The 25,475-nt window shown below is 43.0% G+C and overlaps 1 protein-coding gene across 4 annotated transcripts in view; it reads right to left on the bottom strand.

The window, feature by feature from the left end:
- Positions 1 to 1,247: 1,247 nt before the first annotated feature.
- Positions 1,248 to 25,475, bottom strand: part of TPX2 (TPX2 microtubule nucleation factor) — a 68,944-nt gene continuing 44,716 nt past the window's right edge. For 3 of the 4 annotated variants that reach the window (XM_079784137.1, XM_079784138.1, XM_079784139.1), the window contains exons 13-18: positions 20,799 to 20,891; positions 18,982 to 19,158; positions 18,265 to 18,411; positions 16,135 to 16,246; positions 15,288 to 15,469; positions 1,249 to 13,119 (exon numbers count right to left, since the gene is read on the bottom strand). In XM_079784137.1, the coding sequence (XP_079640263.1) occupies positions 13,009 to 13,119; positions 15,288 to 15,469; positions 16,135 to 16,246; positions 18,265 to 18,411; positions 18,982 to 19,158; positions 20,799 to 20,891 (822 nt within the window). In that variant the 3' untranslated portion in view covers positions 1,249 to 13,008. Of the gene's footprint in view, positions 13,120 to 15,287; positions 15,470 to 16,134; positions 16,247 to 18,264; positions 18,412 to 18,981; positions 19,159 to 20,798; positions 20,892 to 25,475 lie in introns of all 4 variants that reach the window. The other variant, XM_079784140.1, reaches the window with a different exon arrangement.

The following is a 25,475-nucleotide window of genomic DNA, read 5'->3' as shown; positions in this document are numbered from 1 at the left end:
GGCCCCCCATTTGGTTGTCCCTGTAGCAGATTCTGGTTTAGCTTGAAATGCTGGGCCTCCCTCCTCTGGCCTCCTTCAACTCCAGGTTGATCCCACTATGAACACTGTCTGGGAGCCCTAGAGGGCAGGGGCTGTATGATGCTCACGTGTGTCCTCAGCACAAGGCGTACTTGCCAATCAGTGTTGGATGAGACTAGCAAGGGTCTGGACTGGGTATGGGAACTGCTCTACCATGATGGCCCTTGCTGACATCCTCTTGCTATTAGTGTGGCTGTCAATACTGCTCACTTATTGAGTGCCCACCGAGGGCCAGGCCTGACTCTGCCGAAGGCTTCCCTCCAGCTCATTGGATCCTCACAAGGGACTCCAGGGGCCAAATGTTAGACCATTTCAATGGTGCAGAAACTGATGCTAAGAAAGGGTGAGAGGCTTGTCTCTATTGAGTAGCTTCAAATTTCTCAGATTCAAATCCAGAGCCGCCTCCTGATGAAACCAAAATCCAGGCTTAGACAACATAAGGGGCTTAACTTGCTACCTTTGTCACGGTTGTGGTTCCCAAATAATAAATAGCACTTACTGAACCCTTATGTAAACAGGCCAGACCTTGGATAAGCAACTTCATGAGTGTCCTCAATTCAGCTCTTACAATCTCCGTGGTTAGGAGCTGTCAGCCAAGCTGAGACTAACAGGCGTGGGCAAAGGCCTTTGCTTGTCTCCTCATCTGTAGGAGGAACATCTTCCTCACGGGGGGAGGGATATAGGAGCAGGGCCTGGGTACATAGTACATGCACCATAAATGTTATTTCAACCCATTTCAAAGATGTGAAGGAAAACTGAGTCACTGGGTCTGAACCACCTAATCCAAGGCTCAGCTCATTACCACTCTGCCTGTGGCCTCTCTCCCAGGGTGGCTGGGACCGTTTAGCGAGCACAGATATTGAAGTACTAGGCACTGTCGGCCTAGAGAAGGTCAATGGGGGACGGGGGGAACATATGTCCCCGCCCCCCAACCCAGGCCTATTGTCTGTGTCCATGGGTTATGCATATATGCATACAAGTTCTTTGGTTGATCTCTTCCCACCCATCCACCTCCCCCGCCTTCCCTCTGAGGTTCCACAGTCTGTTCCATGCTTCTGTGTCTCTGGATCCACTTTGTTCATCAGTGTATTTTGTGGGGTCTCCATAATGATGTGGGCATCCCAGGTGGAGGGCTCAGCTGTCCCTGCAGGCTCCTCCGTGGTCCCTTCCAGCTGGGATGAAACTGGCCTGGTTCCGGATCCACAGGATTGCAGCTTGCTGGCCGCCCAGGCTGAGCTCAGCTTGGCCAGCTGCTCCTGGGAGTCCCTGAGCTTCTTCTCAGCTCTCCCTTGGAGGCACGGGGGTGGGGCATGGGGAAACCCCCTCCACCAGCTGGGGGCTGCCAGGGCCCCTGCCCACCCTTAAGAAGGGGCTCTCCCACCCTGCGCCAGCTGTACAGCCATCCTCTTTGCTCCTACAGGGGCAGGGCAGGAAGTGGGGCAATGCCAGAACCAATTAAACCTGCCAGGGGAATTAAGGTCAGCAGGATGCAATTATGCCTGTTGGATTTGCCCAGGCCACAGGGAAGTGATCTCCAGCCAGAGTTCACGGCTCCTTAGGCCTCTTGCCCTGGATGGCTCTGCACTCCAGAAGCCTGGGCTCCCAGGCTCGCCCATTTCTGGGAGATTTCCTTGGGAGTGGAGGGGTTAACTCCAGCCGGGCACTGCTTCCCTGGCTCTTAGGATGAAATTAATCCAGCCAAGATGCTTTTAAAAGGACCTGCTCAGAGGAGACATTTCCCAGCCTCACCCTCTCCCGGCTCGGCTGTGATGGAAAATCTAGGGAGTTGAGCAATGACCTTCTGACTCTAAAGGGAGCAGCCAAGTCCCCTCACAACTTTCCTCTGGTCCTGGAATGGAGCCGCGGAGGGATGTTTTCTCCTGCCCTCGCCCACCTTGGGCCCCAGGCCCAGGGCTGTGGCACAGCTCTCCGGCCTCTGGGAAAGCCCTGGGTCAGACTGCTGTCCTTAGAGCAGAATATGCGAGATCGATGGGCACTCGGTATGGCCAACTGGACACAGATTTCTCTGGAAGCTCAAATGACGTGCTGTTCCACCCTGGAACTGTAGAGTTTTATTGCAAAGATAACTTACTGGCAAGGACTAAACTGGTTATTCTGGGGACAGAGAGATGGAGTTGGGGAAAAGAAGAATAGCCACTCAGTGCCTTTTAGGTGAAAACACATTGCAAAATCATTCATGAATTTTGGATCCTTTTTTGTTAAAAATATTTATAGAGAAAATATCTGGAGGAATAGAAATATACATATGAACAGGTGTGGAGTATGGACAATTTTTACTCTTTGTCTGAATTTTGCAAATTTTTTTGAAGTGACCATTGGTAATTGAGATTAATCAATAATTCAAAACATATCAATATGGACTCAGATTCCTACAATTCAAGGCAGAAAATGGTAGGAGCTACACATGAAACATAAAACACTGTGGGATCTCAGAGGAGTCTTTAGGACGATGGTCAGGGATGCTCTCAGCCCAAGGCATGGCTAGTGCAGGCTTTCGCAGTGCCCGGGCCCCCAGCATTCCGGGTGGTTTCATAAACACCCAGTGTGAGAAGCCCCGCGCAGAGGGCCAGCTCTGAGGGCATGCCTGATAGCACCCCACTGTGCAGCCCGTGGGGACTCCAGAGCACACCTCCCTCTCGAGCCCTCTGGGCTGTGCTTCTCAAGCTTGATGCTGAAAAACACATTTGTGAGCGAGTGAAGATGACTATGTCACCCATTTGGAAGTCCCAGGGCCTGACATTCAATAGGTGCTCCGAAAATGCTGACAAATAAATGCTCCTGCTTTGGTAGCGCCCTGCGACCATGGGCACCAAGATCAGCCCTCCTTCATTCTTTCTCCCTCTCCCCTATCTCAGCCCAACTCTCTGCAGCATAAACAGCAAAGCCAAAAATAGCCATCTAATGACGTCAGAAAAACAAGGTCATCTGAAAACTGCCCGTGGCCATTGGACACCTCCCTATAGGATCAAGTAGCAGGAGGGTACCCCAGACTGGCGCAGCTGTTCCAAGAACAGGAAACGTCCCAGGACCAGACTTGGAAGCACCACCTCAGGAAGGCAGGCCTGGTGGGGGCGGGGACAAACATGTGAGAGTAGAAGCAGGATCCAAGAGCAGAGCAGAGACCTGGGAGTTGAGTGTAATTCAACTTTATCTGCACCAGAAGTCCCTCCTGTCACACAATCCCAGGAAATGTCTCAAAAAGCAGGGAATGCGCGTTCTGCCCTGCTGCACAGGCCGGCTTCCCCGCCCACCACGGTGCTATTTATAAAACTTCAGGTCCGTTGGCTAAACTACGTTGCCCTAAGAACCAGGGGGTTTGTGGCAAGCTCTGAGTGACAGCTGGGAGGAAGGGCCTGTGTGGGATGTTGGGGGCGTCCACGTGAAGGATGAGGATGAGGAGTGGGCTGGGCAAAACGCCTCCTGCCTGCAGACACTTGGCACTTTGACCACCTTGGCTGTCACCTAGGCCCCCTGAGGCTTGTGACTTAGTTGACTGACAGCTACCACATCCCCGACAGGAATGGTCTGAGATGCCCGCTGTGTGAAAGTGCGGAGAGGACCTGCCTCCCAGCTCCTGGGAAGCTTAGCTGGAGGTTCCCGAAGCAAGGTCGAGAGTTCAGTGCAGGCCCCAGACCAATCTGCAACCTTCACAAGACAATTGCTCCCAAGTCCAGAGTCGCCAGTCCAGGAAGGTGGCAAAAACAATCTCTTCTTCACCCAGGGGTCTTGGATCAAGAGTCACTCAATTCTAAAAACAGCCAGGAGGCCCTAGCTGGTTTGGTTCAGTGGATAGAGCATCAGCCTGAGGACTGAAGGGTCCTGGGTTTGTAACCGGTCAAGGGCACATGCCTGGGTTGCGGGTTCCATCTCCAGTGGAGGGCCTGCAGGAGGCAGCCAATCAATGATTCTCTCTCATCATTGATGTTTCTATCTCTCTCTCCCTCTCCCTTTCTCTCTGAAATCAATAAAATTATATTTTTAAAAGATAAAAGTAAATAAAAAGAGCCAGGAGAATGCCAGCTCCCTGCTCCCTTTGCTGGCTGTTAAGGAGCAGCTGCTGGCCCGGTTCTGTTAGGTTGTTACCTTCTGGCAAACCCTGGTGAGAATGACCACTCCCTACAGGTGGCTCTACTTGAGGGATGCAATGGATGTGGTGGAAAGGACACTTGTGGACAGAGAGACCTGGATCCGAATTCTGACTCTGCCACTTACTAGCACGGTGAACTTTCGGAAAGTAACTTAAACTCTGAGCCTCCATTTATTTGTCATATAACTTATTGGGAGGACATATGAAAAAGCATTTTTCACTCCATCTTCATTCTGGTCATAAAATACTGGTTAAGGAGATAAATACCGGTCCAACGAACTCAGCAGCTCTCCTGTTAAGGTGGCAGACGGCACAAAGCCGACTCCCAGGAAGCTCTGGGCAGGAGGGGTGTTCCTGCCTCCAGATTGGCTCGTTTGGTCTGGACACGGAGGGTCACGGGAGAGAATGGCTGCTGGCTCCCTGCCCATAGACCTCTGAGCTGGGAGACCTGCAGGTCCCTCTCCCGGCACAGTGGTCCTCAAACTTGGGCATGCATCCGTCCCCTGGATGGCTTGCTAAAACACATTGCTGCCACAGTGTCTGACTGAGGGGTCTGGAGCGGGGCTAGAGAATTTGCACTTCTAGTCCCGGTTATGTTATCTGCTGGTCCCCAGACCACACTCTGAGGACCACTGTCCCAGACCAACTTGCTGAGCTTCCAGCCTGGCAATCCCTACCCATTTTCATGACGCCTCTGGTTGGGAGGAGGGTTTGGGTACTTGTGTGAGGAAAACACAAACCCTCAGACCCCACTATTAGTACAGCTGATGTTCAAAGAGAGGGAGATGCACAAAAACATAAACTGTTAGTGAACGGGGGTGGGTAGTGGCAGCTCCTCCCAACTTCTAACTAACTGCTCTGTGCTGCTTCCTCTATTCAATTTCTATTCTGCAGTAACAAATTGCGAGAGAAAAAGGCTAATGAGCAAATAAGACCAGCGAGCTTACAGTGTAGACACCAACCTCCAGCCATTAAGAATGAGATTTCTACAAACTCAGTTCAAATCCCTTGCCTTTCTGAATGCTTGCACAAACTCCCAGTAGCCTCCTCCCTGAGAAATCTCCCAGCTCCTTTCGCTGGCTGTTAACTAGCAGCTGCTGGCCCTGTCCTGGTAGGTTGCTAGTTTTAGTCAACAGCAGGGGCTTCTGGCAACCCCTAGTGACACATACCCACTAACAATTAGTACTGAAAATATGACTGAGTCACACTGGCCAACAGGGATAAATATGTGCCCAGTGTGACAGTCATCATTGCTGCCCAGAGTACATTTGAGTCACGTTAATGCTGGGAGAGCCTTTGTCACGTTCACAGCTGGAGAAAAGGTCCTTTCTAGACACATCACTGTAACTTCTCAGAAGAGGAAACTGAGGCCTAGAGAATTCAAACGACATGCTCAAGGTCACAAAGCCAGAAACCACTCCCAATCCCCAATAGGGCTCATCTGTGTTCCTCCTGATCCCTGTGACATTTGTCCCAAAACAACCTAAGTCCCTCTGACCAAGGGCAGTGTTAAAACTGAACTGTGGTGGAGACAGAAGAGCAGCCAGGCAAGGCATCAGTTTGACCGGGGTGTCCTTAAACCACCCACCACAATAGAACCACTTCGGGATAACTTCACACCTTGAAATGCCAAGGATGGGAGGGACTTCATGCAGTAGTCTGCAAGAATTCAATGAGCACTCATTCTGTGCAGTCTTTAACCAGTTCCCAGGTCAAGAGAAACATCAGAAAATGTGTGTATGTCAGGGGACATGATTCAGGGAGTAAACTGGGATAGATTTCCGTTTCCAGAACAACCCTTGGAAAGTCCTCAACAAGATAACAAACAGGTCTCCAACATACTTCACTGAAGTTCAAATGAAAATCCAGGGGCAGGAGAGTTTGTTAGAGGTGCCCTCTCACAGTGATTGAGCAACTGGTTATAGAAAAATATAAACATGAAAGTATAGTGAAAACAAATTGCCTAGAAAAAAAATTCTGAAGATATTCAAGCTGAAAAGAGCCCTATTAATCTTTCTAGTTCAATCTCCTCATCTGACAGATGTGGAAACTGGTCCAGAAAAGGGAAGTGACCTGTTAAACGTCACCTAGCATGTCAGGGACAGCAGTGAGAGACATCCTTGCTCCTATTCTTCCCCAATAGAGTTCAGACAAGGGCGTTCTTTCAAATCCGACCTAAAGGCTTAGAGACAACAATCCACTGTGTCTGAAGATGTAGCGCTCCAAGACTTTAAAATAACATAACTAGCTAGAGTTCTCTCCAGAAAGGCTTTGCTAAATGCCAATAAACTTTTTCACTGGGCGTGAGTGCCAGTAACACAGATCACACCAGCTGAAAGGAGCTTCCCATTTTGCAAATGGGTATGCCAGAATAACGTCACTAACTATGCTTTTGGGAGGGGCTTAATATGTCCTTTTAATATTTTAATTACAAAGATTGACTAATGGTTTGAAACAGTCACTTCAAGTTGAAACAGACATGATACATTAGAGGGAAGCAAATCAAGACAAATCTGTCCTATAAATCGAGTCTAGAAAAATCCTTTGCAAAACAAGCATTTTCAACAAAGAAAAGCAAAGACAAAACAATGGAGCAGTGTGCTGTGGTTAACATTGGTATTTACAAAGTGTGTGTTAATATAGGAAAAATATTTGAGTCATTACTATGCTAAATTTAAAAAGTAGAATACAAAATATATATACAGAAAAACCCTATAATGTAGAAAAACAGACAAAAGTTTTACACAAGAGAAAAAGAGATTATACAAAGTAATACCAGTGTTCAAGGTGGGTGATGGGACCATGGATTTTTCTTCTTTCCTCTTATTACCAGGTATATTCCAAATTGTATATAACTAACAATAAAAAGTGTATATAACAATGCTGTGAGATTTTTGCATAGAGCAAATTTAAAGTCACCTTCTAGCGACGTCGTGGGTTTTCTGAGAGACTGTGTACACAAATGCCCACCAGTGAAAGTCTGTCAGTGCTGTCCAGACTGCTTTTCATATTACAATTTACGACCACTATTTAGTATCTTGACCAACTGCAAACTATGTCTCCCACCCTTGACCTGAGAAAATACCACCGGTGCCAAAACAAGCTGGGCAACGGCACTTGGCTGCAGTTCTTAGCACATTCACATACCTGCCTGGGCGGTTCTGGGATACCAATCCCATAACTACGTGGGTCTCAGCAGATCAGACAGGCCCAGTTTTTATTTCCTTTTTAATAAAAGTTTAAGGAGCCGAAACCGGTTTGGCTCGGTGGATAGAGCGTCGGCCTGCAGACTGAAGGGTCCCGGGTTCGATTCCGGTCAAGCGCATGTACCTTGGTTGCAGGCAACATCCCCAGTGGGGGGTGTGCAGGAGGCAGCTGATCGATGTTTCTCTCTCATCGATGTTTCTAACTCTCTATCCCTCTCTCTTCCTCTCTGTAAAAAATCAATAAAAAATATATTTTTTTTAAAAAGTTTAAGGAAAAGGGAGAGGGCAATTGATACCTTCATGTTAGACTTAGTCTGGTAAAATAGTTCCTAAATAAAACCTAGTATTTGCCTAAGCTTTTTACCCCTGCTACCCCTGCCCCTCCAACTATGATTTCTGGGAATGAAATGCCTGCATTTGTCAAGCCTTTTCAGGAAGCTGACACCTTCCACACATAAAAACCATGCTTTGGCCTGAGCCCAGCCTCCTATTCTCTTGCATGAGAACAGCAAATATCATCAGACATTTCCATGTCGGTAAACTTCACTACAGCACTAGATGAGTGGGTATGCAAGAAAGCAAATGCAATAAGGAAAGTGTAGGGTTTTATCCCCAGGCTTCTTTTTTGCAGCAACTACACTGGCTTGAGTTGGATAACAAATTGTCCTGGAATTCTTGGCGACAGAGCAAACATGTCAGCTCCCTGGTTACGCCTTCGTCACTGCTCAAAGTACCACTCACTTTAACCTCCCTGCTCTTTCCATAGGCCTGGGCTTGTCCCGGATCCAGGAAACTTTATATGTTGTCTAAACTGAGCATCCCAGCAGGCTGCAGGGCAGATGGCAGCTCAGGATTCCGAATGTTGACCAATTCCTACCTGGATCCACACCACCAAGCTGCCTGTGCAGAAATAGGAGCCCAGCCTCGTGGCCAATGGCTTTTTTAACTGCTACTGTCAGCAATGAGGAACCTTCTCCAGCAGACAAGATTCGGAAGGGAACTGAGAGGAAAGCAAAGTCAAGATTTATCTAAAGGGATACACAGGTTTGACCAAACATGCAAGCCAATAAGCCCCCAAGGCTCAGCTAAGCCAGAAGCTAAAAAAGACCAGGTGTTACTGACCTGCCCCCCAGTCCATGGGACCTCAGGTCACTAGCCAAGGACATCATGTAGAGGAACTAGACCCCACTCCAGATCTGTTTCCATGTCACTAGATTCTCATTAGAGGCTTCTTACTTCAGTCAGGGAGCAAGCCAGCACTTGCCCAAAGTAGCAGCTGAACCACACCATTCAATGTAGAACATATGAAAAGAGTGAGGTCAGAGTGTAGAGTATGACACTTTGTCTAAAAATAAAAGGTTAGAGATAGGAATCCGCACATGCAGAAGCCATCTCCGCAAGGGAACACACCTGGCGGCGCTAATCTGGGGAGGGAGCAGCTGGAGGAGAAAGTGGGAAACTACCTGGGTAGCTTTTGAATTTTGAACCATGTGAATGCATAACCTTTCAAAGAACAAATAAAAATAAAAATGTAGAATCCTATAATCATATTGTTATAAAAAGAAAAATGCCCTACAAATCTGTGTGAACAAAAGCTTTCTGGAAGACACACAATTGTTAAATATGTGTTACCTCCGAGGAATGGGAATAGGGGGAGGAGATGTTCATGTCTTAATATAATCATTATTGTTTTATTTCCAAAGGCAGTATTACTTTTGTAATTTTTACTTTAAAAATAAAAAAGAGCCCGCCTGGCATGGCTCAATGACTGAGCAGTCAACCCAGGAACCAGGAGATCATGGGTCAATTCCTAGTCAGGGCACATTCCCGGGTTGTGCGTGCAGGAGCAGCCAACCAATGGTTCTCTCTCATCATTAATGTTTCAATCTCTCTCCCTCAGTTCCTCTCTAAAATCAATAAAAATATGTGTGTTTTTTAAAAAAAAGAACTGCAACCTCACCCTGGCCAGGGAGCTCCGTTGGATAGAGCATCATCCCAATTCGCCAAGTCAGGGTTCGATCCCTGGTCAGGGCATATATAAGAATCAACCAAGGAAAGAGTGGAATAACAAATCAATGTCTCTCTCAAATCAATAAAAAAACAATTTTTAAAAACCCTGCAACCTCACCCCCAATAAGAATCTCCCTCAGCATTTGTTTCTTCTGTCTCTCATGGCTCAATCACATCTTATCTGGTGTTACAATTTCTTGTGTACAGGTCTCATCTCTGTTAAAATGATGGAGCAACTGAGACTGCAGCCTGCCTACCACTCAAACTCCACTTTCTAGGGACAAACTCTGTGGAAATTAACCAGTAAGAACTAAAACAGCAGTCAAGATGGCAACAAAGCAATTACACAAGAGCAAAACGATCAACTAAAGAGGGAACAATAATCTCCTAAGTGTGTGAAACTTAGCGCAGGACTATTAGCAATGGGAAACCATGACCAAGTCAAAACAACATGGAAAACAGAGTTCGTCCCAGAAATTGTGGGAATTCCAACAATGCATAGGTGCTAGTAACTTCGCAAAATTGTCAAGTGAAGTGTGACCAGATTTCTCAGAAATCAGTAAATTCCTATCAGAGGACATGACCTTGGTTTAGAAAAATTGCAGTGACTTCGGGGTGTTGAGAGGCTCCTTCTAAGACATGGCCTGAAGGGATGAAGAACCTGAATTTTTCTGTAAAATAAAAGTAGAGACTTTGTATCCATATGAGAGAAATGAGCATTACCTTCTGTTTGAGCTATTTTTGGACGGAATCTAGGAAGAACTTCAGGCTGTGACTAAACTTCCAATGGACTCACCAACAAAGAGTAACACACCCTCGACCCAGGAGTTTTCCCAGATGCCTGGCGAAGGATACTCAGCTGGCACTCAAGCTGTCTCAGAAGTACTAGCACAGAGCCTTAGTGACTTGACTCTCAACCCTAGTACCGAATTTCCTTCCCTTCCACCAAAACATTCACCCCAACAGCAGGACACAGGAAACAACCTGAAGGCGTCAGGACTGGGGCTGAATGAAGGCACGCTTTACCCGAGACGTGGAGCGAGGACAGCGGCAAGTGTTCAGAAAGAAATGAAGGAGATGAGAAAAGGCTTCGATTAAAGATGATAAGAAGGATGGATGCTATTAAATATCGCACCTTGTATCTGAATAAACCAGGATTTAAATGTGGCTGTAGTCATTGCCTATTACATCCAGGTCCTCTTGATTGTATTATTGACAATTATGGCATGGAGCCATTTTAGATATACACCTTATTATTGTACTTATTGGAGTTGTAACATATTTTGATGTCCAATTTCAATTTTTAGTAGCAAATGTGTATATAGGGCATCTTTAATAAACTTGAGGCATATCTGAGAAGAAAAAAAAAGTGGAAAGTTTCAGGGAAAATGGAAGACTGTACTAGAAAAATGAATGTCATGTGAGGTAGTTCAGAGAGGACTCAACACTAGACAGGCAGTGCTAAGGAGAAAAGAGAGCCACTGGAAAATTGAGAAACTCTGGGAAGCAAGAGGCAATGGATATCTGTGTCTCAATTTCAAGCTATTTGTTTGCTTCTAAAACACATTCCACTCTGACACAGGTGTTTCTGGAGGAGGTAATCCAGAATGAGGTAAATGGGATAAAAGGATCCCACAGGCCCATAATTCTCAATAATTCTCTTCCCCAAACCCTCAACTTGAGGGCCAGATTTATTCTCCATGAAACAACCAAAAACAAGAAATGGACAACAACAAAAATGATACCAGATGGGAATATATGAAGGACAGTGAACTGTTAGAAAGGAAAGGCTGGTATAGATAGGTAGAAAAGCTCCACAGGACAGAGAGGGGATCAAGAGATGAACAGAAGTTAAAAACCAAAGCAAGAGGTGACTAGAAAAAATAATAATAATAAAGCCCCCAGAAAACCCACGAGATACGAGGACTGGGGTAGAATTGGATTTCTCAGGGCACAAGGGACGGAGAACTCTGTTTGGGGCTGATACTTGCGTGTCCTCCTTAACTCCCCTTTCTCTTACTCTCCAGGTCCAATCTGTTAGCAAGTCTTATCAGTTACAGCTTCAAAATCCACTCAGAATCCAACCATTTCTCACCACCTCCTCTGCTACCATGCAAGGCCGGGGGCCACTATCAGCTCTCGCCTAGATATCAAGAACCTCAACTTTCCTGTTTCCTTCTCACATGGCCCCGCTCCCCGCCCTAATCTATTCTCCACACAGCAGTCAGTCAGGGAAACATTTCTCACCTGACAGAACAGTTACTTGCTTATTATCCGTCTCCCCTCGAAAAAAGGTAAGCTCCATGAAGGCAAGGTCTTCTATTTTTGGTCACTGCTATATTTCTAGAGACTAGCACAATGCCAAGTTATATATAGTTGGTACCAAATTAATATTGTTAAATGAACTACATAAGTAGTTATGGAACTGTATACCATATACGTCTAAGTGAATAAAGGAACCATATTTTGCATCAGTTTGTGGGCCTGCAAATCACATCTTGCTGAATCTACAATGGTTTGTACACAATGCTCACTGAATGAATAAACGAAAGGAATATAGGTTTAATATGGTACTTAGGACTGGCCTAGACAGATATGATTCGTATAGAGCAGAGTTCATAAATAATGTCAAGTCTAAAAGAAAATATACTATTTAACATGGACCTAGCAAATACTGTGCCAGCTACAAGAAATACAGAGATGACTAAGGTAATTTTAGATACCTGTGTCTCTACTAGTTTATAAACAAGTATAAGTAACTCAGTGGTGTAATTGCTGTACTAGAGACATACACAAGAAACATTTGGGAGGCACTAAAAAAAAATGATCATCCTTATCTAAGGAGGTCATATGATCAAGGAAGGATTTATTTAAAAAATTTTACTTGAGCTGACACTTATAAGGAACCAGGGAGGGAAAGACAAACATATTTCTTCCAGTCCACGTTACTGAAGAACTTACAACGTGGGCTGCACGGCATCGCCATTATCATCAGCACCAATAAGGGAAGAATGTGCCTTAGTAGCAGCAGCTCTGCCTAAAGCTTGCTGATGCTACTGTGAGGCTCCCAGCAGTCCACACCGTCTGCTTCCTTGTTGTGCAGTTAATAAGGCTTTCCCCTCGTAGCAAAGCGCTCAGCTTGAAATTCATTTTGTGCAGAGAAGAGGAATCTGATATACTGACTGTTCCTCACTGAAGCCATGACTCAAATCCTATCTCAGTAATTAACTATCTTTATTTTCTGACATAAAATAGAAAAGGAAAAAGGGGGGGGAGGGAATGGGCAATGGAAATTACATAGTGCTGATATAAAGACTTTAAATTCTAGTCCAAGTTAAACCCATTTTAAAGGTCAACTGATGGTCCAAAGGAAATAACTACATGGAGTCTGATCGAGATATAGGAGTTGAGTCTCATTATTAGCCTCAATAATGCAAGATAACAATTCTCAACAAAATTAGAGTCCACACTTGTAAGGTATGCTCTGTTGGCATGGGTAGGTAAAAGTCTGAAGAAATGCGTCCTCTCCATACCACTGTGACAAAGAAAGCTTTGACGGAAAAAGCAGCTCCTGTTCCAGGTAGTGTCTGCAGCCCACAGTTGAGTTCAGCAATGGAATCTAGTGGAGAACTTGGGAGATACAGGCACAGTCAGAGGCTGGTCACTTGACTTTATCTCCACACCCTGGTATTTGCGTATTGGGTTTGCCTTGTGCACCTGCAAAGTAAGGAAAATAAAGTCATCACTGATACTGTTGTTAGAAAACTACACTGTAGTTGTTTGTTTTGTTTTTCTTAAGAAAATGTTTGTACAGTCTTACAGATCCCACTCACTAATCCAAGGCGGGGGGGGGGGGCGGGGGGGAAGGGCAGGGAGGCAAACACAGTATAATGGAAAAGCACATGAGCTTTGGAGCCCAAGTAGGTTTCTATTCATGTCTTGCTACATCCCTCAGCTTACACTAAAGAATGTCAAACCTATCTCCAGTTTGAGTGTTTATTACTAGGATGTGATGGGGCAGTACGCAATTGTAGCAGAGAAGAGATACGTGTTAAGAATTGGCTAAAGTACAGCCTTAAGCTTACTGAGTCCTAATATTCACTAAAAGCATAGACAAAAACAGACAAAAAACAGTAACTAGGAAGGGTTGCTGAAAGAATGCCTGGTCCCGTTATCCTTTGGGCAGTCTACAACAATCATGTCAAACTCAAAGGTTAACACAGGCCAAATAAACAAGGTTTAAGTTTATGTGGGCCGCAAAAAACAAAAGCTTCAATTTTCATAGAAACGTAGGTTTATTTCGATAGAGACATGTTGAATACAAAGGGCTGAAATAAATGAGTAATTGTTAACATAAAGTAATAGAATGTTTTAATAAAAATTAATATTTTTCCTTGAACATTAACTTACCAGACACTGAATAACTGCACAAATTAATAAGTGTAACTCAAATAAACCTATTTTTCTTCTTCTCCGAAAGAGAAATATTTCCTGTTGCACACACCAAACAAGTCACTACAGGACTAATGACGTGGCAATTGGCTGCTAAAATATTCGCTGCTAATATTAGTGGAGAGAAATGGTGCGCCTGCGCGTAAGGCGCGTAAGGGAAATGAATGCAACACAGTTATAGTAATCAGTCATTAGCGAACACTGTAGTTCGTTATTAATAATTATGTATAACAGGATATTGTAAAAAATAAGTCACGAAGTTTTTATTAAAATGTTTCTTATATACCGTTATATTGGCTGGGCCACAAAAATATTCGTTGTGGGCCGAGAGTTTGACATGCTTCGTCTACAATCAATCCTCCATCAAGCCAGATTAATAGAGAGTTAACTAGCACTGAGACTCGCTGTAAGAAACAGTTCCATGATGGGGACAAACATAAGCCGAAGGTAACAAGTGTCGAAGAGAAAAATCAAAGAGCCTGAGGATGAAAAAAGGTTGGTTTTGTGAGTATATCTGGAGTGGGGAATGTACTGTTTTCTTCATTCAATCAGAAAATGGTAGCTTGAATTTTGCCGAGAAGCTAGTCCCTTTAATAGCTTGTGCTCAGACCCTTTCTGCAGCCAGTCACCTCTGCCAACCACTGCATCAGCTGTTGGCTTAGCACTTTTAGACAAAACCTCAACAACTTATGTTTGTCCATAGTCATTTTTATTAACTGTATGAAGCTTCATCTAAAACTGTCTTCTTCCTCACTGATGCAGTTAATGTGGCTTGCTGCCCTCCTAGTGAAAGGGTCCTTAATGTGAATTAAGCTTTCTTTTTGGATAACTAATATTTAAATCATTATGTTAGTGTTAGCACAGAAGTTCATGTGAACTGATATGCACTATAACTCCAAGGAATTTGAGTCAAGTATTAAAAGGAAAATGAAAATACAGTTACTGCCCAATTCTCATGTCCTTCCCTAATTATGTATTTTTGTCTAATTGTAAAATACATTGGTTCTCTTAAGGCTTAAGAAATAATAAAAATAAGTTAATGATCACTGTGAACAGTTATGCCATGACTTCCTCCTTATGAAGACCCCTGGAAGAAACTGTCTGAGTGCAGTACTAAGGATAAATGTATTATTTTAACAACTAGCTTGCTTTTATCACATGAACATTGTGAGTTATGTAACTGACAGGTTGGTTCCTAAAAAGGACCAAAATTATGACTCAAACTTAGCAGATACATGGATCACAATGTACAGATCTTAAGCCTCATTCACATGTCCACTTTGTCACCACCCTTGATTTGTGTGGTTTCCCGCTTCCCCTGTCTTTGATGTGTCCTTGTTGCCACCTTAGGTCCTTTCTGAAACAAGACAAGGTACAGAGAAAACAAAACAGAGACAATCATGGGTTAGTCAACACTCCTGCTGCCCAGTTACCAGTTCTTTCCGTAGCCTGGCCAGCTCCTCCTTCTGCTGCTCTTCCTCCTGCTGCCTGACTTCCTCCAACTTCTGGACTTTCTGGGCTTCGACCTCAGCCATTTTCTTCTCCATCTCTTGCCGCTCTTTGGCTCTCTTCTCAGTGGCCAGCTGAAAAGGTTCTTGAACTAGTGAAAGGCTCTCTGAGTACAGAAACAGAGAGAATATTGGTACTCAAGCAGGACTTGCATAAACCTGAACCCCATAGAGCCAGCAAGAGGCACAGACATGCATGTCAATAGAACGGCTGAGCGCTAAGGAAGCCTTACTGAAAATTGGAGTCTTAGAAGTTTAAGACATGGAAGGGCGCCTGAAAATCAACTAATTAGGAGAAAAGCAAGACCCAAATAGGTGAAGTAGCTTGCTTAAAACCACATTGTGATTTTAAGACAGATAGATGTAGAAGAACCCCAATTTTCTGACAACCTACCCAGTGCTTAAGGAAGCAAATGTTTTATATCTAAGGCTTGCTTCAGGGTGAACTCCAGAAAGAGGTCCTGGCTATCTCTCCCTCACTTACTGGTATTCTTTAGGTGGGCAAAGCCTATAACTATTACTGAAATGCCAGCTGCCTCTGCCCAGGATCTCGCTCTATGAATCTGGCCCCAACATATTCTGAAACTCAACATAGCTGCTGGGTTCAAAAAAGGCAAAAGACTGGGTCAAGGAGAGAAAAAACTAGATCCTCTATAGGCAAATGCTTCTGGTTGCCACAGCATTATACGGACACAACTGAGTCCCAGGCATTCCCCCTGGGAAGTCTGACAATGTTGTCCCAATCCCCCAAGAGTACATATAATAATACTACCAGTCATGGATTTTTTCTCTTTCTTGGGAACAAAGGGCTCCTGGAAGATGACGGTGTTTGGACGAGCCTTGAAGCAAGTTGCTTCTTTCTGTTGTTTCAGTTCTTCTTCCAGCTATTAGAAAGAAAGCCTGTCAGACAACTTGCCATGACTACCACCTCCATGACTCAAGTACTAGTGTTTCTAACTGTCTCATCAATAAAGACAGCAGATGATTTCATCTACAATGAGTAGATCAGACTGACAACACCTAAATCCACTGACAATTAGAAAGTATCTTTATGGTACAACTGACCCTCGAAAAACATGGAGATTAGGGCACCAACACTCCACACAGTTGAAAATCCTCATGTAACTTTTGACTCCTCTTACTATAATAGCCTACTCTTGACTGGAAACCTTACTAATAACACAAATAGTCAATTAAAACATATTTTGTATGTTATATGTACTAAATACTGTATTCTTATAATAAATTAAGCTAGAGAAAAAGTTATTAAGAAAATAAGGAAGAGAAAATACATTCACAGTACTAATTGACAAAATCCACGCATAAGTGGACCTGTGCAGTTCAAATTAATGTTGTTCAAGGATCAATTATAATTTTAAGACCTTATCTTAACACCTACCCCCAAAATAGACACTATATACCCCCAGATGTGATCATCTGTATTCTCCCTCCCAAGCCCCCTGAAAAACAAAACAAAAACCTAAACAGAGTTTAATCAAGCCTCTTAATATATCTACTCATCAGCAGGAAATATAGGAGACAGAGGAACATATTAAGCAACACCATAGAATGCAATGACCAAAATCCAGATTATGGAAAACCTATAGGACACATAATCCAGTTTACTCAACAAATAAAATGCAAGTAGACAAGCCTATAGATTAAAAGGGATTTGGATTTATTAAACAAATGTAATATGTGGACCTTATTTGGATCTTGATTTGAGCGATTCAACCGTTTAAAAAAAATTATGAGAGATATGGTGGTATATAAATGCTGACTACCTGTCACTATTAAGGAATTATTGTTAATGTTTTACTACAATAATAATATTGTGATTATATCTTCTTAATCCTTGTATTTTAAAGATACACACTGAAGTATTTTGGACAAAATGAGATGAGGATTTGCTTCAAAGTAACCCTGTGTAGGTAGCAGTATCCAGTGTAAGTAAGTAAGATTTTTCTATGTTTTGATCACTATAGAACCAGGTTACAGGTTAATGAAAGTTCATTATACTATTCTATTTTGTATATGACTGAAAAACTTGAAAAAAATTTTATTATGGAAAATAACCCCCACAGACATTCTGTGTCACAGCCCTTGAAAGAGAGATTCACTAGTACTTTCAAAGCAACAGTCTCAATTTTTCCTAGAAAACAACAAGAGGCCTACGCTTGCTCAGTCAGGTTAGCAGACACATTTCTTGGGTTTCAGGAAGGGTGACTTCCTATAAAAAATTAGCCCAGAGCTCCTTTTGGACAGAGTGTAAGATAAGTGACAATATAAAAATACCAACAGGGGTTCAGGAAAAATTTTTTCCCAGATAGGGCAGAATTAGATTCCAATTAAACCAGCCAACAACCAATTAATTGTTTTTAACTACCTGTCATCTATAAAGAGCAAAGAACACACTATGCTGACAAAAGAGCATACCATATTGAGAAGCTATTCTCACTATTCTATTTCTTATCAAAGCACCAACGGAAACGAGTGAACATGTAAACAAGTCTAATATATAAAGAAACTCCAGATGCAAAGAAAGCCTATCAGTTCTCACATTCCCCAGATGAGCACTCAGAGCCAGGATCAGCAAACTTCAGCCAGCTTACAACCTCTTTGAGCTAAGAATGGTTTTTACAATTTTAAAAAGTTAACACACACACACACACACACACACACACACACACACACACACTATATGACAGATCATATACAGCCTACAAAACCTAAAATATGTATTTACAATTTTTTTTTTAATAGAACAAGTTTGCTGACCCGATTTAGAGCGGAGACTCTGAAATAATCCAGTTAGTTCTGAGATGAATTTCAATGTCATGGGCCTACCCATTCTAACAAACCAACAATCATTTACATACTAGCTGCTCTCCCAATCCCTCACCTGGTGCTTCCAAGTCTGTGCCTTTAAAGCACCTCTTTTGTCAGTCTCCAAGCAGAAAGGCTCAGTCTGGGTTACACTCTTCACCTTCTTCTCTGGCAGGTTAACAGTGTCAAAATCAGGCAAAAGATGTGCCTTGAACTTGGGCACCTGATATAAAAGAAAACATAAGATTTAAGATAAGGTCTTTCTAGCCAGAAAGCAATAGCTACACCAGAATATTTGGATGAATCTAAATCTAAAAAAGAGGAAAGGGCCCTAGCCGGTTTGGCTCAGTGGACAGAGCATCAGCCTGCGGGATGAAGGGTCCCGGGTTCGATTCTGGTCAAGGGCACATGCCCAGGTTGTGGGCTCGATCCCCAGTAGGGGGTGTGCAGGAGGCAGCTAATCAATGATTCTCTCTCATCATTGATGTTTCCATCTCTCTCTCCTTCTTCCTGAAATCAATTAAAACATATTTTTTTAAAAAAAAGAGTAATGGAACCCAGTTTTTCCTCCCAATACTGGTATTGCCTGCAATGGCAACATAATCATGGACAAGTCACTTAACACCCTTGATCCAGAAAGGTTATTAAAATTACTTGCCCTTTTTATGTTTCATAAGGTTGTCATAAAGAGATCAAAAGAAGTAAGTGATTTTTATAAAAGTGCAACATAAAAGGTTATCTTTGAGGGATCAAAGAATTGTGTTAAGCTACTTACAGAAATGAAAACACCTACCTCCATTTTCTGCAGTTCTTTTATTTTCTTCTCCTTCTGTAACTGACGTTCTTTGTCTCGAGAATCAAATGAGAAAGGGCATATTTCCACAGTCTTTGCCTCTGGGATTTGGGGCTTAAAAGGTACCCCCAAATGTGCCCGAGGTTGAGTTCTTCTTATCACTACCGGCTCCTCTTCCTACAAGAAAAAACGCAGTTTAGAAACAAGACTGCTCACTCTGACCTCCTCAGAATGGAGAGTCAGAAGACATTATATGACAGAAGTCATTACTTAAGGCAAATCACTCAGTCTCTTAGGTGTCTTAGTTTCCTGTGTAGCAAAAGTTACCTACCAACTCACTGGGGTGAGACCAGTGTAAAAGTATTTTATAAAGGTCTAACATAATTACTCTTAAAGATCTAAAGTCTTTCAGAGGAAGGTTGTAACAGATAAATGAGATCAATCAGTGGAAATAAAATGAAGAACAGAAGAAAGGTACACACACCTTGGCCTCCTCTTTGACCCAACCTCCATCTAGACTCCACTAAAACATGTGACTGAGAGTTAATGGGTCGTCAAACCCGGAATAGGACCAAGTTGTTTGGGTTCAAGCTGGTAACGTGAGATTACTGTGTATTTTAGTTTCAAATGAACCCACATAAAATGGCTTATGCTTAAGATCTGCTATAAAATTACCCCAACTCTGGATATTTATGGATAAAACTAGAGGCCCGGTGCACGAGATTCATGCGTGTGTGTGTGTGTGTGTGTGTGTGTGTGTGTGTGTGTCCGCCCCTCAGCCCAGCCTGCGCCCTCTCGCAGTCCGGGACCCCTCGGGGGATGTCCGCTTGCCAGCTTAAGCCAGCAGTCAGACATCCTTCTCACAGTCTGGGGCTCTTACAGCCTGAGACCCCTCGCTCCTTACCGCCCGCCTGCAGCAGAGGCGGAAGAGGCTCCCACCACTGCCACTGCATTCACCAGGCGTGAGCCCGGCTTCTGGCTGAGGGGCACATCCCCTGTGGGAGTGCACTGACCACCAGGGGGCAGCTCCTGCATTGAGCATCTGTCCCCTGGTGGTCAGTGCGTGTCATAGCAACTGGTCGTTCCACCGTTCAGTCAATTTGCATATTAGGCTTTTATTATATAGGAGGATGGAGATGTAACAGGGCACTAGCTTGGTCAATGACTGTTTATGTATTCCAGTTTCATGATCCATCATCACAGAGTCACCTTTGCAACCCTTGGATTAATGGAGATAGGACAGGGTGAATGTTAACAGCCTAGTGTTTCTCTTCCTTTCTATACCCCAATCCCTAGGCCTGGTGTGAATTTGAAAGTCCCTCAATGCCCTGACAGGGTAACTCAGTAGGTTAGAGCATCGGTCCCAATACACCAAGGTTGCAGGTTCACTCTCCAGTCAGGGCACATACAAAAAGCAACCAATGAATGCATAAATAAGTGGAACAATCAATGTCTCTCTCTTAAAATAAATAAATAACATTTTAAAAAGTCCCTCAGTGAATGGTGACAACTCAGGCAAAATAGAGGACAAGGATCAGCAACTTTTAATCCACGTTACAATGGTAGGCTAATTTTCAATGTTATACAAACAGACAGGCCTCCAATAAGTTGCAAAGAATTACCACTGCAAGCCAGAAGATTCATGCCAATTACTTTGCTCTAGGAGGAGCAAAAGAGATGATCAAATGTTTATGCCCACTGCTGAAGATAACTCCGGACAAGAGTGACTGCCTTTGAGTTCCAGTAAGCTTTAAGAAAGAGTAATGCTTAGATTGATTATGCAGAAGGAAGAAGAAATCCCCATCCCAGGGAATCACCTCATCGTTGATGGGCATTCGGATTCTGTTCTTTAATGCAAACGCCGGTGATTTGGGGACAGTGATTGGAAGTAGTTTCTTTTCTGGAACACCCTGGAAGGAGTAAACAACTCAATTAGACATCCTAGGACAATCTCCACTAGTTAAGATTAAATCCTTGTCTTAAAGGGAAGTTCACAAAACCAGGAATAAAATAAAGCTAGTGTTTCAGTATGTCGTTATTTACCCATCTAAGACAAAGGCATACCAGATCTGCAGTAGCACTCCAAAGGTGGAATATCACAATAGAAGAGAGGCAAATACTAAGGACATAGTTTGAGTTGTATATTCAGTAAAAACAGAATTCATCAAAATCTTATATTTGAATTTATGAAAAATACTACTGATAACAGAAAACAAACTAATGCCAATGTTCTGATGTTTCTCTTCTTTTCTATACCCCAATCCCTCAAAAACAATTTTTTTTAAATGTTCATTTCATAAGCACTTAAACTCTATCACAAATCTGGCAATTAATACTAACTACAAAATGTTAGCTCTTGGGCTGCTGTTTTGAATGAAGTGTATAACCAGATCAATTTTTAAAAATCCTCTCTCACATGCTAATGTTGCCCATCGGCTCTACTCTGCCTCCTCTCTAAACTCTTCACCACCTTACCACAGGCCACATCATCAATTGCCTATAGCTCCTCATCTCATTCCTCCAATCCATCCTCTGTATATAGTCAGAATTATTTTTCAAAACACATCTGATATATTACTTCCTGACTTAAAATTCTTTAATGGCTCCCTCTTACTGTTTACCTACAACAGTATAACAAATGCCTTGGCATGAAGTACAAGGTGCTTCATAATCTGATACCCTGCCTGACTCTCCAGTCTTCTCTCTCAACCCTCCTTGCATGAATGAACTACTGGCAACTGCCAAAATTAACACTGGTTTTCAACTCAATGCCTTTTCTTGTGCACTCTCTCTCAGCTGCTTTGAAGTACTTAACCCTTCTTTTCAAGCCTCCACAGAAGCATCTCTTCTTTATAAAGCCTTTCAATAGATCCTCAAACTCCCAGAACCTACAGAACTGCCGCCTCTCTCCCTGTGTCCAGTTCTATCACAGTACATACAGAACTTCATTGCACTAGTTTATTTAGATGTTCATCTGCTTGTGTGAGCCTATGAGTGCCCCATGAGTGGGGACTTGCATTTCATCAATCCCTAACCTTGGCAAGTATAAAGCCAAACATTCAGCAAATGTTTGTTGAATGAATATAGTAAGAATAACAGAATTTATACCTTGGACTCAAATTTACATCTTGAGAGACTTCTCCTTAATCCCAACAATGCTGCAACTGCTCAAAACATCTTTGGAATATCTTTCTTGAGTGGCTTTCAAAGCCAATTTTGGGACCAAGCAAGGTAGTAACTCAATCTGTACTTTTAATTAAACAAAACTGTTTCCAGGCCTATTAATTTGGACTACTCTGAAGTTCTAGTTCCAAATGACTTTAGACCAGCTTCTTAAAGCAAATTCATCTTTGAAATATGAAGATTTGCCATCCTTGAAGAGATCCAAAAGACTGTGCCACAGGATCTAAGACAAGTGGCTTTTCCAAAATGTTTTGCACAATAGCAATCATTGGAAAAAATGTATACCCTCCTATGGTGACCACTATAAAGGGAATACTCATTCTGATGTGAAAGTTCTTATGTTTCCTAAATAAAGCCAAGATCTCAAGCATAGTGAAATCCAATATAGCAGAATTTGTCATCTGAGTGACAAAAGTCCATGAAATGGGATTTTCAAATAATGCTTACCATAAAACAACAAAATCTGTTGTTGTACAACATCCTAGACAAGTGGACACCAGCCTCTTGCCTAAACAAACCCATGACATGTGGGAATAAGAATACTGAACAAGGAGCCAGAAATCTGTTTTCACCCAACTCTGATTCCAATTGCTATAACCTTAGGTGCATCACATAGCCTTCAGACCTCAGATTATTTGTTTTCTTTTCATTAAACAAAGTATTGGAAATAAATATCTGAGGACTCATTTCGTTCTAAAATAATGCCTCTTTTCCTATTATTTCCCTCTCTCTAAATCCACCCAACAGAGAGACATGCATTTTAAAGAAAAGCAATGGAGACCCTAGCTGGGTAGCTCAATTGGTTAGAGCGTCATCCCTGTATGTCAAGGTTGCTGGTCAGCACACATACAAGAATCAACAAATGAATGCATAAGTAAGTGGAACAATAAATCATTGTCTCTCTCTCTCTCTCTTCACCCCCCTTTTTCCCTCCCTCCCTTCCTCTCTCTCTAAAATAAATTTTTAAAAAAATTTTTTAAGAAAAGCAATGGAAACCTCTAACAAGTCAGCCATGAAAAAGATGTTTACCAATGGGATCAATCCTCATAATTAGTTTGGAGAGAGGGAAAGGTGATTTATGAAAATCAACTCTGCAGCAACCATCCACCCACACCCCATTCTTCACTGCAATCAAAGCCAACTGGGGGCTCAATCAGAAACAAAGAAAAGAAAACTGGGTTTTTAGAAACAAAAAAGGCTTCTTGTTTTGCCATTTTATGTTTTTTCAGTTATAAATTCCTTAAGGGCAGGGATGTTGCCAATTGCATTCTCCAAGGAACCTACAAGAAGTAATTGTCCAATGAACACAAGGTTGATTAATTTGTTTATATGCCAATCTGCTCTACCAGCCAGACTGAAAGCTTTCAGGACCAGGGCTATTTCACATTCCATCTCTGAATTCCCAGTGTCTACCACAGGCTAGAAACACAGGCGAGAGCATTTCAGCTTGTACTGTCACTCACTCAGTTATCCAATATTGGAGTGCCTATGCTGTGATGCTAGGTTCTAGGGATACAGAAGTGAACAGTGCAGATATTCATGGCCCCTGCTCTCAGGGAACTCACATTCTAGTGGGAGAAAGAGAATGAAAAAGTAATAAATCAATTATTTCCAGGTTTTCACAAGTGCTATAAAGAAATATAGCAGAAATACAGCTAAAGTATAATGGGGGTAAGCATGTCTCTATAAGGCAGGATATGCCCCCAAGTCCCCTGGGACAAGATCTCAGGCCTGTCCCAGAGCAGTTAGGAAATTACTGTGAAGCAATGTTATTTCAGGGATAAGAGGGGGTAGGGGTGAAATTGTGCTGGTCTCCCCAAGTCATCCCTAAAATATCACTGCTAAAATTACTCACTGGTCTCACTGACACCATATCCACCTCTGTGGTGCCCCAGCTCTCCCACTAGATGTCGGCAACAAGTTCCCATTTCACACCCTGGAGCTCAACGCTTTCATCACTCCACCTCTCTCCCAAGAGCCGTTATTTCATCTCTGCCTCATGGCCCACTGCTGCCCAAGCCCGCTGTCTCCTTGCCACCTATCAACCACAGGTGGGAGAGCCTGAGAAACATCAGAAGGAGACAGAGAAAGCAGCTTAAGCACCCAGAGGACATGAATGGGGAACAATGGTGGCAGACAGACAAGATGCATTTGGGCTCTGGAAGGCAGCTCTTCCGTGCTATTATAAAAGTCCAAGACTAGAATTAAGAGCCCTAATCTCAGTTCTGCCAACAACTTTCAAAAATGGGCAAGCCACATTCCTCTTCCAGAGCTTCCCTTTCTAAAAAAACAAAGAAGAGTGAAAGAGAATACATCTAACGTCTCCTATGCTTTGCTTCTCTAAAAACCATCAGTTGAAGTGAAATCACTGGAAATTTGGGAGAGCTGAAAATAGCTAGCATCAAACTCAAAAACTGTGTTTGCCAAAATTCACAATGATAACAGCATTGTGGGATAGGATGATAGTGCTTACCAGGATGACAGTTCAGTTCAGCCCAGCCGGAGTGGCTCAGTGGTTGAGCAGTTGACCTATGAACCAGGAGGTCACAGTTCAATTCCTGATAAAGGTACATGCCCAGGTTATGGGCTCGATCCCCAATAGGGGGCGTGCAGGAGGCAGCCAATCAATGATTCTCTCTCATCATTGATGTTTCTATCTCTCCCTCTCCCTTCCTCTCTGAAATCAATAAAAATATATATATATATTTTAAAAAGATGACAGTTCAAATTCTGATTCTGCATACGAGACACCTCTGAGTGTCTCTTTCCTCATCCGAAAAATAGGTATAAAAATGGAACCTACCTCTTAAGAGTTATAATAAGATAATCTACATAAAACACTCAGAAAAAAACCCCACTCGGTACAATGTATGCAGGCAATAAAACAGTTATTACTATTAACAATGTGACTGCTTTAGTGTGTCAGACACTAAATTCTTCACTGGGCTCTCTCTAATCTTTGCTGCACCTAACAAATAAAAAGCTCCAGGGGTGGGGCCCAGGAATCTGTTTACGTAATAAGATCCCCAGAGGATTCTGAGAACCAGCAGGATTTGGCAAACACTTCCCTGCAGCATAGCACTTCAATTCAGTTGCATACTTGTTTAACCTAGTGCTTTGCTGATTTGTTTATCCAGAATTCTCAACAAGGCATACCTGGTACAACACTACTCTAAGATCTCAACTAACTCCTAATGAACTCTAGTCACCCTTCTCCAATTAACACTTCTCGAGTTATTTCCAAAGCACAACAAACTGCCAAGCCAATATCTTAAATCAATGTTTCTAAAAGTGGAGTTCAGGTATGACTG

This window comes from Cnephaeus nilssonii (genome assembly GCF_951640355.1).
Source record: "Cnephaeus nilssonii genome assembly, chromosome: 11".
Lineage (NCBI taxonomy): Eukaryota > Metazoa > Chordata > Mammalia > Chiroptera > Vespertilionidae > Cnephaeus > Cnephaeus nilssonii.
Note: the sequence above shows the minus strand (reverse complement) of the source record. Positions and strands in the feature narration are given on the sequence as shown.